General features: G+C 36.9%; 1 protein-coding gene across 3 annotated transcripts in view; it reads left to right on the plus strand.

The window, feature by feature from the left end:
- The window catches only part of NKAIN3 (sodium/potassium transporting ATPase interacting 3), a 374764-nt gene that overhangs the window by 277052 nt on the left and 83046 nt on the right, over nt 1-14666 (plus strand). For all 3 annotated transcript variants that reach the window (XM_032181235.1, XM_032181232.1, XM_032181233.1), the window contains exon 4: nt 12452-12649. In XM_032181235.1, the coding sequence (XP_032037126.1) occupies nt 12452-12649 (198 nt within the window). The remainder of the gene's footprint in view (nt 1-12451; nt 12650-14666) is intronic.

The raw sequence follows: 14666 nt of genomic DNA on the forward strand, positions 1-14666 counted from the left end.
CATAGATATACTTTATTACAGTATATGAATATCTGATTGCCCTCCTTGTGTTTGCATGCATAACTGTATTTAAAAAAAAAAAAAAAAAAAAAGCAAAAAAAAAAAAAAAAAGCTTCCAAACAGGACAACAAAGTTAAGAGGAGGGGAGTGAAGGCATTTCTGTTTTCCATGTATGCATGTTGGTGTGACTTTACAGCTGCCCATCTGTAGCTAGCCTGTCCTATCAGATCCTTTTACCTCAGATCAGACCCAGTGCTTCTTTGTCCCACAGTTAGGTTTAGAGGGATCTAATCCAAAGCTTCCCAAAGTTTCTGCATGTCTCGGTACTGCTAGTGGCCATGTGGTCATATTGCTAGTACACAACTGAGATTTAAAATTGAATCCATGAATGTGTAGATGTTAGGACATGCAGTGTTACACGTGTTGAAATAAGAGTTATCTAGAAGTACCAAGGCAAAATTTGGTGAGATTTTTCACATTCTTGATCCACAGACCTGTTAAGCAACATCCTAATGTACTACACACCACTTGGTCTTCTTCACCACAGCTGGTGTGACCTAAGCTGGTGTCACTGCTTTGATACCCACAGAAATGCAGCCTGTGCACAGATGACAAGCTGACCCACCCCCTCACAGAATCATAGAATCATTAAGGTTGGAAAAGATTTCCAAGATCATCTGGTCTAACCGTTCCCCTACTACCAACATTACCCACTAAACCATGCCCCTAAGCACCACTTCCAGCCTTTCCTTAAACACCCCCAGGGATGATGATGCCACCACCTCACTAGGCAACCCATTCCAATGTCTGACTACTGTTTCTGAGAAGAAATGTCTCCTCATTTCCAATCTAAACCTCCCCTGGCACAACTTGAGGCCATTCCCTTTTGTCTTCTTGCTAGTTATCTGTGAGAAGAGGCCAGCCCCCAGCTCCCCACCACTTCCTTTCAGGTAGTTGCAGAGAGCAATAAGGTCCCCACTGAGCCTTCTCTTCTCCAGACTAGACAACCCCAGTTCCCTCAAACACTCCTCACAGGACCTGTGTTCCAGGCCCTTCACCATCTTCATAGCCCTTTTCAGGAAGGGCCCAACTCTCCACAGTTCTTTAAGAAGCAAAATTGTTGTTCCATGTCTAGCTCTGAAAAGTGGCAAGTACTGAAACAGCAGCAGTGGGGAATTCTCCAAGGATTAGTGGGAAATAAGAAACAGCAGCACTCCTGTGCTGCTTTACATTTTCACATCTCAATATTCACCTGCTGTATCTATCATCTTCCCCAGACATGCTTAGCTCTGAATCCATCCACATCTTTTTTATTTATTCCAAAGACATTAGCTGGCTGCAAGTGAGGCATAAACTAAATGTAAACAACATTTACAAGAAAGGCTGGAAGGAGGACCTGAGGAACTACAGACCAGTCAATCTGACTTCAGTGCCAGGGAAGGTTATGAAGTAGATCTTCCTGAGTGCCAACGCACAGCACATACAGGACAACCAGATGATCAGGCCCAGTCAGCATGGGTTTACATAAAACAAGTCCTGCTTGACTAAACTGATCTCCTTCTATGACACAGTAACATGCTTAGTGGATGAAGGGATGTTGTCTACCTAGACTTCAGTAAGGCTTTTGACACCATTTTCCACAGCATTCTCCTGGAGAGACTGTCTGCTCATGACGTTGAAGGGCACAGGCGTTGCTGGAGAAAAAAATGGCTGGGTGGCTGGGCCCAAAGAGCTGTGGAGAATGGAATTAAATCCAATTGGAGACTGGTCACAAGCAGTGTCTCCCCTGGCTGAATATGGTGGTCGGTTCTGTTCAATATCTTTATCAATGATCTGGATGAGTGCACCCTCAGTAAGTTTGCAGACAACACCAAATGAGATGCAAGTGCTGATCTACTTGAGGGTAGGAGGGCTCTACAGAGGGATCTGGATAAGCTTGATCAATGGGCCAAGGCCAACTGTATGAGGTTTAACAAGGCTCAGTGATGGGTCCAGCACTTGGGGCACAGCACTTGGGGCACAGCAACCCCATAAAGGCTGGTGAAGAATGGCTGGAAAGCCGCCTGGAAGAACAGAATCTGAGGGTGATAGTGAGATGAACATGATCGAGTGTGCTCAGGTGGCCAAGAAGGCTAACAGCATCCTGGCTTGTATCAGACATAGCACAGTCAACAGGACCAGGGAAGTGATTGCCCATCTATATTTGGCTCTGGTGAGGCTATACCTCGAGTAGTGTGTCCAGTTTTGGCTACAAGAGGTCATTGAGGTACTGGAGAGTGTCCAGAGAAGGGCAACAAAGCTGGTGAAGGGCCTAGGGTCTTAAGAGGAACAGTTAAGGCAACTGGGGTTATTCAGCCTAGAGAAAAGGAGGCTCAGGGGAGACCTTATCACTCTTTACAACTACTTCAAAAGACGTTGTAATGGGGTGGGAGTTGGTCTCTTCTTCCAAGCAACAATTGATAGGACAAGAGCAAATGACTATGTTGTGCCAGGGGAAGCGTAGGTTGGATATTAGGAAAAAATTATTCACTAAAAGGGTCGTGAGGCATTGGAACAGGCTGCCCAGGGAAGTGACCAGGGAAGGTTACAGGCTACCCAGGGAAGTCACCATTCCTTGAGGCATTCAAAAGACATGTAGATGTGATGGTTAGGACATGGTTTAGTGGTAGACTTGGAAGTGCTAGGATAATGGTTAGACGTGATGATCTTAGAGGTTTTTTCCAACCTAAATGATTCTTTGATTCTATGATCTAGTCTCTTTGTGCTTCTCTTCCTCTCCCAGAGACTGAAATGATAATTCACCTTTAAAGCAGTATACTTGAAACAACACCAGTTGTACCTGGGAGTAACATTAACATCTACTAGAATGATCTGTGGGCAGATTTTACTAGACTTTTAGAGCAACAGAGCAACACATACCATGTGTTTGTCTGAAGAAACCTTCCTCTTTATGCATTAAGTTAAAAAAATCTGTATCGGATGTACTGATAAGAAACTGTATTATCTCCAAGGTTTATACAATTAGGCTGTCAAGAATATGCTCATATATTCTTATCTTTCTCCTCCTTCTCTCACATCTGTTTTATTCATTCTTACTTGCTGGCCTTAATCCAGCAAATATATGTAGATCCCTAAGGTCAACGGGATGCTTGTTGAAATTAAGTGACTTGCATACATGCTTGTTGAATTAGCTTAGTAGCTTTGTAGACTGATCAGACTTTCAGCTGTGTTCTGGGGTTACACTGACCTCTTCATATCAATGATTTTTAAATGGTTTTAAAAATAAAACACACAGTGAAAATGCTAGTTATATCAATAATTATTATTTATAGTAAAGATTAATGAACTCTGAAGTATATTGGAACTTGTAGACACAGCAGCATATAGAAAAAGTCCTCAATGTCAATGTTGTTTTGTTTTGTTTCCTCATACAAACTGAAAATTATTTTTCTATATATTTTATCTTGGGCAGCTCTTTATGTAGCATTCTCAATTTTCTAATTTCAGTAAATAAAGGGATGTTAATTTTACTTGTCCTTTTACATTTGTGTCCTGCTGTCATTCACAACTGTATCAGCCTATCTGAAAGTTGATCAATGTCCTTCTTTTTGTTTGTTAAGATAATTTCAAATTTGATAGTGAAATGAAAAAATCATTTTTCTGATATGCTCTTACATTTTTGCAGTAGTCTCATTTTATTTTTATTTATTGGAGCAAGTTATATTAAATGTTGCCTGATGAAGGATTACAAACAAGTCTGTGATGTTAAAGAATGAATGGATCATTAGGCTTCTCTATGGCTTTATTCATCTCTTAAAGTGACCAGATTTGTTTAACATCTGTTAACAGGATGATTAAGTAATCTGCCTAGACTTGAAGTTCTTAACAGAATTTTATGTCTTTTCCTCCTGGATTAAAAATACATTTTATAGGAACATATTAAATCATGTTGAGTAGAAGTACATTTGTGAGAAATTTCTTCACAATGAAAAAAAAAAGTATGAGTAAGCACAACACCCCACAACAAACATGAAATTTTCCAAAAGTTACTGGACATTATCAGATCTTTCTGATTAATCTCATGGAAAGAACTTTGAAAGTCTGATTATAAGAAGCTGAAAAGTCCTTGATTTAATGTAAGCACAAAGCAGCAGTGTGTTATCATTATTCTCATTTTAAATCCAAAGTACACTACAAAATCTACTAGGAAGAAAATTAACTCTATCCCGACTGAAACAAAGATAACCTGCACATGTCAGAGAAAAAAGGGTCCTTATTCCTGCGATAATCTTCTGAAAATCTGGAAATGACTAGAGAGGACAAATTATAACTCTCTTTCGTGTGAATGTCTGTGAGAGTTACTGAGATTTGGAGGTAGATTACGCAGGAAATTAGATTCATCTGATTAAGGCCAGGCATTGCTCAAGGATATTATTAATGCTGCCTGCTTTGGCTACAGTTGGCAGATGTTCTCAGGAAAGCACTGTTGTGTCATTAATTTTTGCAGGTAAGTGTAAATGTATGTATTCTTATTTTATGTGTTCATGTAGATATATAAGTACGTGCATAATTTCAATATAAAAATTACAAAGTATGCGTGTATTTATATACATAAAATGTTTTAAGTAACCTAACATATGGACTAATGCTTATAGAAAATTTGGAATTCAGTTAAAGAAATCATATTATCTGAGCTCTGATACAGCAGATTCTTTTTCTATATTCATTGTCAGTACTTCACTTCCTCTCTAGGAAAGAGAAGATTTCAAATTTCATCATCTAAACTTAAAGTTTCTATGGGTACTCTCTTTGCTTTTTTAAATATATGTAACAAATGTATTTCAAAGACATTCATTGTTCCAGCAGAATGTAAGCAAGGTCTGTGATTAAAGCATCACTTTCCTAAAGTCAAGGTCACTGGGAAACAACACCACAAAACTTGGGAGACTAGTAAAAATATGATGACCTGATGTCACGTGCCAGACATATAGAAACAAAAGTGTAATCAGGATGTTTGTTTTCAAACACAGGAAAAAAAAATAATAAAAAAGTTACATCTTGTACTTCATTTAAATAAAAATAGTAAGAAAAGCGTCCCCTATTAGTTCAATACATTGCTGCTGCTTACTGCTGCTCTTCTCATTTTGTATTCTGAGTCCTCAGGAGGGCTTCAGCAGTGCAGATACTCATTCTTTGCAATCAGTTGGCTGCAGACAGTTTTATTCAATAAACTACATAGGAGTCCACTCAAAAGGTGTGGTGAGTGCATAGATCCTTCTGGTTCCAAACTCTAAAATTAAAAAAAAAAAAAAAAAAGGTATCTCTAATGCAGAAGGCAGCCCTGTACAGCTGGTAACAATGTTTTCAACTGCTCATAACTATAACAATACCTGTAAAATAGAAAAGGTGGCATTTTTATTGTTTGATTTGACTTGGTTTGGTTTGGTTTGATTTAGATCATTTTTATTTGTTTGTTTGTTTTTTACAAATGTTCTTTCATTTCTTAATTTTTAGGGTTTAGTCATGTATTCAAATTTCCTAAGAGAAATACCAGTAAATCATATGATGTGATATAAAAATCAATAAAACTGGGTATTCCTTTTGACTTCTGACTTTTAAGCTCTTTGGGGTGCATTTGAATTTTGAACTCTTTGATCAATTCATAGTTAATAAACAGTTGATCCTTTCCTATACCCTGCAGGATCCGTGATCATCCAAGATCTATGGGGGACTACGGTACAAGATGGGGGACATGGTGTCCTAGATAGCCATGAACTGTGATTCAGATGCTTCACACCTAGATCCCAGGAGCTAAGCTTTAAGCAAATAATGCCAGTTACAGAACAGATCAGAAGTACCTATCAGTAGGGTTCATGATTTTTGAAGTTTCTACTCTTCAACTCACTTTTTTGTAACAAGCCAAACTCCTTATTGTAATCTCATGTCCCTGGGAATGGAGCCTTTAACAAAAATGCTGAACATAACCAGACTTGCCATAAAACAACAAGGGTTGGCAATATCATGAGCAATTGTTTCGCTTCAAGCAAGCAAAGCAGAGAACACAACAGCAGTTGCTTAAACTGGCCTATTAATCTTTAAAAGTGTTCCTGGATGCAGGTATGAACATTGTAGTTAGTCTCAAAAGAGGGAGTTATTTTTCTTGCTGGAAATCTTAACATTCAAGAGAGTTTTCAAAAATCTTTTTATGGTTCATTTTAATGGCATTGGATTCTGGTACAGACCCTTAAATTTAGCACCCACTCTCTTGTGCATTTATTTCCTGCATAACATTTATCTCATTATATAGCAGGGGAAGTTATAGTATTCCTACATCCACAACAGAAAGAGAGCACAGAACCAATCAGAAATTAAGGAAATTATTAAAATTAACTGTACTATTACTGCACTATTGTATTCTTAATCATGCCTTTATCACCATATTTTTTCTTTGTTCACAACCACTGTGCACAAAATACAGTTTTTTGGATAACAACAAAGATGAATCCTGTTTTGGCTGCAAGCTAGATTGCATCTGTTCCTCCTACTGAATTATGTGGGCTTTTGGCACAAGTTATGTCTCCTATTTGCATACATTTCCCAGGAACACTAGAACTACTACCCCATGCAAGGATTGGTTTTGTAAGGCTTGTCACTTCAGGATGCCCGTGGTACTAAAGATGGAGAACTACATAAGAACAAACAGTTTCAGCACAAGTGAGTCAAACCAGACCCTATTAACATTGCTAGAGTCCTCCTATAGCAGGTTTTCTTTCAGGGAAGATATATTGGTGACAAAATTTAATTTTTTGATATTTCAAATGTATGTAGAACTCCTTAGGGATCTGAGCATTATTGTTTAAAAGCAACAAAACCAAGATAAGATGGGTTGAAATGAAATGGTCTTGTTGAGACTGAAAATTGCTTTACATTATAAACTCCTTTTTCAAATGTTCATAATTTTATGAACCTTTTAGACAGAAAATTTTTGTGACCAATAATTGGATTTTTTTTTTTCAAATCTTGTGTGTGTGTGTGTGTTCCAAGACTTTTCCAGGCCTTCTTTTGCCTTTCTTGGCTATCTGCCCTGAGAAGTTTTCATACAGCATTTGTTTTGGTGACTATATATGTCTTGCTGACGCTGTTTCAAATTTTTCACTATTATAGTTACATGTCAGTATCATCTTGACTCATTTCAGTCAGAATTGCATAGGGCTTGACTGAGGGACACACCAGTCTGCTTTGACTTCACACAAGCCCTTATCCCATCTCCAGTCTTCAAAACAGAAAGCAGTGCTCAGTTTGCCATCAGTCCAAACCTGGTTTGTCTCTTATCCTTGTCTGTATCGTCAGAGGGAATAGGTGAGAACAATTTTCAGACTAAGTGCTTGACTTAATAGCATGTCAAGGACCCCATGGGAACAAAACAGCTCTTCTGGACAGCTGTGACTTTTTTGTGCTCCTGTTGAACTTCCTATGACAAGTGATGAGTAAGGCTCATATTGATTCAATCACCCTATCTCATGTCTTTTTTTCATTTGATCTTGGAGCTTATTTCAGCTATACTATATTACCTCTTGGGATGTTTCTCAGACACAGAGACTGCCACAAAAGTGGTGGAGGAAAAAAACATGAGCCATAAAACTGAGATTTGAGCATAGATCTGAATATTGCCAAACATGAGAGCTCACCTTTGAGAGATGAAGGTTGCAGAAAACAGGTTGCAGAAAACAACCCCTTGATGGGTTCTTATGACTGATAATAATGTTGAATAAAGAAGACAGCAGTGTGCTTCTTTTGTTGACTTCTTGCCTTCTGGTCTTCTAAAGACACTCCACTTTGAAAGTAAGTTCTGCAGAAGACAGGAAACTAATTTATGAGCATGTGGCAAATTAAACAATGCAGATGAACCTTTTTTTCTTTTTAATCTTTCCAGTAGATCATCTATGCATTTTTCAAACAAATTGCCCAAAGTTATTTTGCTCACTTTAAAAAAATATGTGTGTATATATGTGTATTTATATATATATGTATTTATATATATATATATTCATATATATGCATATATATTCATTCATATATATATGTGTGTGCATATATATGCATATATATAAATTCTGGCAAAGCTCACCAGTAAAAAACAGTAAAGACAGTACTGCCTAACTCAAACACCTTTTTTTTTTTAGTTTTTTGAGATTAAATGCATACAATTTTTTTAACTGTAGTTATGGTTGACATGGGAATCCTTTCCTTCAGCCATAGTTCAATATCATGGCTACAGGATTCATTCAGTGTGTGAGACTCTAATTACAGTGGGAACCACAGACCTCTTCTACAATTAGAGCAGATTTTGTTAACACTGGAACACACCATTTATATCTAATAGGGGTTAATGTCTCCTCGAAATTAGTTACCAGAATAGAATATATCATATAGAATATAGAATATAATAGAATATAGAATATAATAGAATATGTGTGTTCCTTATCCATGCCAGCACCACTATAAGTTTAACTCTAAGCTTAATCAGGAGCAGGAAATTACAAATGTAATGTACTTCTGCTCTCCTACCACTACATGCTTTACCTTTTAACTATTGATTAGGATTTGATATAAACTTTTTCTCCTCATTGGTAAAAACAGAAACTGGGTAGCAAGTGAGAACTAGACCATACTTGTTGGTCTTAGAAATCAGATGAGAATGTTTATTAACATCAACCTGTTAACATTAGCCTCAGCCTAAATAATTTTCATTTATAATATAAATTATGGCATATATCAATAAAATAAAAAAGTATTGGTAGGGGCTAGGTACTGCACAAGTGAAAATAATGTCCAGATCTCTACTGTTATGCTTTGCTAGCCCTTGCTCTTGCATCTTTCTGTGAAATTTCAAGTGGTGACTGCTTTATGGAAGAAAAAGTGCTTCTCCTCCATCCAATTAGACATGCAAATGTCTCTGTTAGTGGTTTTCCTAAGAGTTTATTCTTCAGGAATGAAAAAAATATAAAATAGCATGGCATAAAGCAGAAACATACAGTGAAAAAAAAAAAATCTACAATGCATAATCATTATGTTACAATAAAATACGTCTGTTACATAAGTGAATCTTGTTTGTTATTTTTTTCCCCTGGAGTTTTATTGTCTTTTCTTTCTTTAGTTCTGGTGATTTTAATTAAGTAGTCTTAACTTATCATTATTTTTATGATCTTTTTTGCTTTTTGTAGGCACTGTACACAAAGTAAACAAATAAATGAAAGAAATATCCTTATTATTGTTACTTAGTTTAAAACTAAGCCCTGCTATCTGTTATTATCTGATAAGATTTATCTAGATCCACCACCTGAATATAGAAAATCTCCGCTTGAAACCAAATGTGGAATTTAAGCAGATATAATGAAATTAAACATTATCTCCAAGCACTTAGAAAACAGTATTATTGGGACTTAAAGGGATTATGTCTCACCTAAAAGAAAGCACCTGCTGTAGCAATGATTTCCAATAATGATCAAAATTAATCCTTTGGTTGACAACCAACACAAATCCTATACATAGTTTAAAAGCTTAAAAAGCCATTAAGCAGGACTCTACATCAGTAGAAGTGTGATTATTGTGCTGATCCTATGCTCAGGTGAAAACTTCTTACCATGTGCATTTATTCAGTGCTGAATGAAATCCCTATGCTCAAAAGTAGAGCATAGGGGTTCCCTTTGCTATATCGCTTCCATAAGTGCCACATGAATTTCCTAGAAGTCCTATTATTTATGTTCTACCTACACTTAGTTTATGGCATCTTCCCGACAGGTTACTAGCTGGGGAAGTTTGGTTTGTGTGCTGATGTATGGAATCAAGATCAAGAAACATGATGAGTCTGTAGCTCAGAAGACAACAATTTTCAATTCATAATTGAAATTTCAGTTATTACATGAATCCCAACTGACTCATCAAAGAGACAGATTGATGTCTTTTGTACAGAGCCTGGAATTTGGTCTCTTATTATGAATAGGCACCATTCTCCTGTAAGAAATAAACAGTTTACATCACCTGATGAAGTCTGATCATTTTATAACCATTTGCTTAATGGTTGCTTGTTACACTGGAAAATAGCACGTTATCTCTTGAAAAAAAAAATGAAGTACTTGCTTGTACATTCTGAAAGAATTCTTAACTTTTATTGAACATACAATAATCCACTTGTGCACCAGTTTATGCACAGAGGTTCCAAACACTGAATTTACAGATACCGAAACACTCTCAGAAGTACGCCAGTATTTAAAATCTGTACACCCAGCCAAAGTGTTTTTTCATTTTCTATGTTACTGTAAGTAGTAATGAAGATACAGGCTAATTTTTCAAAGCCTGGTATATTCCAATGACTTCACAGATTAAAAATCTCCAAGAAATTAGGTGGGAGTGTGCTTTGGCTGCTTAAAAATAATAATAATAATAAAAAGAAAATTGATTTTTTTTTTAGGCTTTCATTTATTGATTGACAGCTTAACATTTATCAGCTCAAACAGCTTACGTCTGCCAATATGTGAAGTGATATTTTAGAGGTCAAGCTTGTGCACCAGGTGGTTTTGTTTGCATTTCTAAAAGTGATCTTTACTGGGCCATCATTATCATCATTTACCTGTTTTGAGGACTCAGGACATAATATACAGTGACAAATAACTGTTAGAAAGCCTTTATCCATAATGTCTGAATAATAATAATAAGAAGAAAAGCAGCAATTGCTGTGATGATATCTCTATTCTTTCTAATTATATAAAGTAATTTTAGCTATAATATTGCTGTTTCCTTTTCTCACTGTGTCACCAGGAACCTTGAAATATGAACAAAACTACAGATGTGATCCATGTAAACAAGCTCTGATAATAATCAGAAAAATAACGTCAAATTCTTATGTTTTAAAGGTGTTGGCAAGATGTAACAGAGATGTTTCCTTTTCAAGTTTACTGGCTTCCTTTGCCTTTTCCTGTTACCTGCCCAAGCACAAACTTCAATAAAACTTAAAGGCAAAAGATAGAAAAAAATGAAATAATGGAACCAAAAAGAAAAACTTTGAGGGTAAAGAAAAATATGAAACCTTGAAATTGTAATAAGTGAAATTATGAAACCAACACCAAACACACGGACCTCACAATTTTTCCCATAGGTATGATAACAAAGTGTTAACTTGCAACATTTGATATAGACTAACCCACATGGTAAATCCATATTCCCACTCAACAAAGAGTTACCAAAATAGATGAGTATCTGTGTACTGCTTGACAAATGGTATTTCCTACACTTGACAGTTGTAAAAAACACTTGATAACACTGTGCAATCTCTGGCATTGTTGTACAGAGAAAGCCTCAGCTATTTCCTATGACTGTATTTATAATTATATTTTCTTTACACTGAATTGTCTGTCAACTTCTGATTTTGTAAATCATTTTCATATTGCAGCTGAAAAATTTCTAAACCACTATCAAGGAATGACATACAAAGTCAAAAGACAAATGCTTCATCAACTGTGAATAATGATCCTACAAATCTGCATTTAAAGGGTAAAGAAGTTATGAAGAGCAAAACATCAAACCACAAAGGCTGATTACTTACTGCTAACTAACAGAGATTGACCATGTGTAACACCTGTTAATTTTCATGTGTAGCCAGAATAAAAGTAATTATCAAAGGGAAATATAAAGACTTTCTTGAACTGGAATTTGTACCAAGTGTACTTTTTGTTAGTGTGTTATGCTACTTCTATGGGTAGACTGATTGGACAAGTTGTCATTGATTTTGAAGCTGATGTGAATGAAGAGCAATTATTCCTTTTATTTTAAACTGAAATCAGTTCACAGAAGTGGGTTTATTATCTAAGCTAAAAAGATAATCTCCATGGAGGTAATAGAAGGAAGGAAAGGCAGCCAAATCTTTGGCTGGAGAGAACATTTCATCTGAACCATTGGCAAGTGGGACAATCTGCCTGGTTGTAGCCTAATTTAAAATGATACTTAATTTTTCTATAATTATTAACTTAAATAAATGTGATGGAATTTTTTTTTAGATCATCTCCAGTACCACGGAGTAAAGTTGTCTCTGTTGTTTGTTCAAAAAATAATTCTTGAATCAAATTCTAATCAAGTAAAAACAAAATTGCTTTTCAGGCTGTGAATCCATGGAGACATAGGATATTCACTGTGTTTTGTGTACTACGTGATATGATGGCCCTTCTACCAGACAAAAACTCTAATGCACAATTACAAAATAAACAATAAACCTTTGCAATTTTCTCTCTCCCTCTTAATGGTCTACTTTCATGTTAAGATTATGTGGGTGAAGAGGAAGGCTATTTATTTATCTTATTTTCATTTTAATAACTAAAATCACTTTTTATTTCCCTTTCTTTATCTTAAATAATATTGAGTTTGAGGATTTCATGCTTTTTCCCTCCCTGTCTCCTAGGAAACCGATCTCATGACATTTAACATCTCAATGCACCGATCTTGGTGGCGGGAGCACGGGCCCGGCTGCATACGAAGGGTGGTGCGTCCTTCTGCTCCTGGCATCCTAGATGATTACTCCTACGTCTCTGTGACAGGCTGCATAATTGATTTCCAGTACCTAGAGGTTATTCACAGTGCTATCCAAATACTCCTCTCCGTAAGTACCAATTTTCTCTTGTACTTGGACTCAAGACGTCTTTCCGCATTCAGCCATCAGTTGTTGTGTGCCTCTTTCCTGACAAGGTGATGTAGTGGTTGATCAATAGCAGCATGGATTTGGAATTGTATTGTATTTTGAATTAGAGAATGATAGTCACATTATTAAAATGTACACTGCTCTTCTCTTTGCTTACGACAAAAGTGACAAAGTGGCATAGTCCCCATTCTGGCCTTTGCTAGGAAAGGTGAAAACTATTTCAAATTCTCATCTCTCATTCATTGAGACATACTGAAAAGGAGAACAGACTTGTCCAAAATCAGTTGGCCTAAACTTTTCCAAAGTTCACAATCAATGATGGTATTTATTCAGTCCTGAATGTAAATATATTTTACTTGACACACAGCTAAGATTCTCCCAAAGGGAGATATGAATGTGACACGTGAAGAAAGTCGGGGAAATATTAGGAATGGGAGTACTCATGTATATTTAATGACATTATCTGTTCTTTCCTGGGTCTCTGGGTTATCAGAATACTCTGCCTTCATGATCTACTTTTTGCTGTTGCACTACTAGTAAAAAAATGCAAGCACTAGAAGTCATTACAAAAAGTATGCTGTCTATTGCATGGTCATTGAGCCACGGGACAATGGGCACCTGAGGGATATGGGCAATTCAAAGAAGCACTGGGGCTCGATGAATTACTCTGGGAGCAGCAGCCAAGTCTTGTCCACAGTTTTTCCTCATTTTGGTAGCAGGTTCTGCTTATGCTCAAAATCTTGACTGGCACAGACTTTGTGTGATTTAGAAGTAGTACCTCTTTCTTGGTTTCTTTCTCTACATAGCTGAGTGTAGTACATAGCAAATGGTTCACACCATGTGGGTGCACATGGTTCTGATATGCCTTAGATATCTGCACCTATTCTGAGAACACATATGTTCATGGTTCATGGTTGTAACTATGACCTCCAGTGCTTGGCAGACAGTCAGAGAAGAGTTGTGGTCTAAAGTCCACACCTGCTCCATGAAAAAAACTCCATGGTCTGATCAACCAGATAGGCTGGATATTCCTGGTCTACTCAGTATTTCAAGATGTTTTACTAACTGACTTGTAAGTCCTTTACTAACAAAGAAAGAGATTCGAGATTTTAAGCTTATTAGTTTAAAATTATGTCCACATTTTAATTTTTACATTTTCTCAAGTTAATGACATTTATATTCTGAATGAAAAAAAAAAAAAAATCAGTGTACATGTTGGGACAACTTGCATGCCTGGAATGATGTAATAGGTATAACAGGCTCTTCAGGAGAGAAAGGCAGAGAAGAAGAGGAGGTAAGTAGCCCTGTATTTTAAGGAATGCCTTGACTGCACATAGCTGGGAGATGGTGACAAAAAGGGCTGAGTGTCTCTGGGTAAGAGTCAGGGAAAGGGCAATGAGACAGATATTATGTTGGAAGTCTGTTATAGACCACTCACACAGGGTGAAAAGGCAGATGAAATCTTCTGTAAGCAACAAGAAGTCTCATGATCACTAGCCCTTGTTCTCTTGGGGACTCCAACTTCCTAGATGTCTGCTAGAAATAAAGTAACACAGAGTGGAAGCAGTCTAGGAGATTCTTGGAGTATGTGTAGGATAGCTTACTCACACATGCGGTGAAGGAACCATCTAGGGAAGGTGCTTCACTTGACCTATCCTTGCAGACAGGGAAAGACTTAGGGGTGATGTGATGGCTGGAGGCTGTCTTGGGCACAGCGATCATGAAATAGAGTTTTTGATCTTTGGTGAAGTAAGATAGGGGTTAACAGAGCTGTTACCTTGGATTTCTGGAGGGCAGACATCAGCCTATTCAGAAGTCTTGCTGACAGGGTCAGGACCTAGATGATTTCTATTATCTATCATAGATCTAACTGTCTAGAACTGCCCAACCGTCTAGAACACAGTAGTGTTCACAGTCTAAAAGTCTTGAAGTTTTAGACTTCTCAGCATTACTAAAGGATGCTTTTGTAAGATGCCAA

Source organism: Aythya fuligula, chromosome 2 (genome assembly GCF_009819795.1).
Source record: "Aythya fuligula isolate bAytFul2 chromosome 2, bAytFul2.pri, whole genome shotgun sequence".
Classification (NCBI taxonomy): domain Eukaryota; kingdom Metazoa; phylum Chordata; class Aves; order Anseriformes; family Anatidae; genus Aythya; species Aythya fuligula.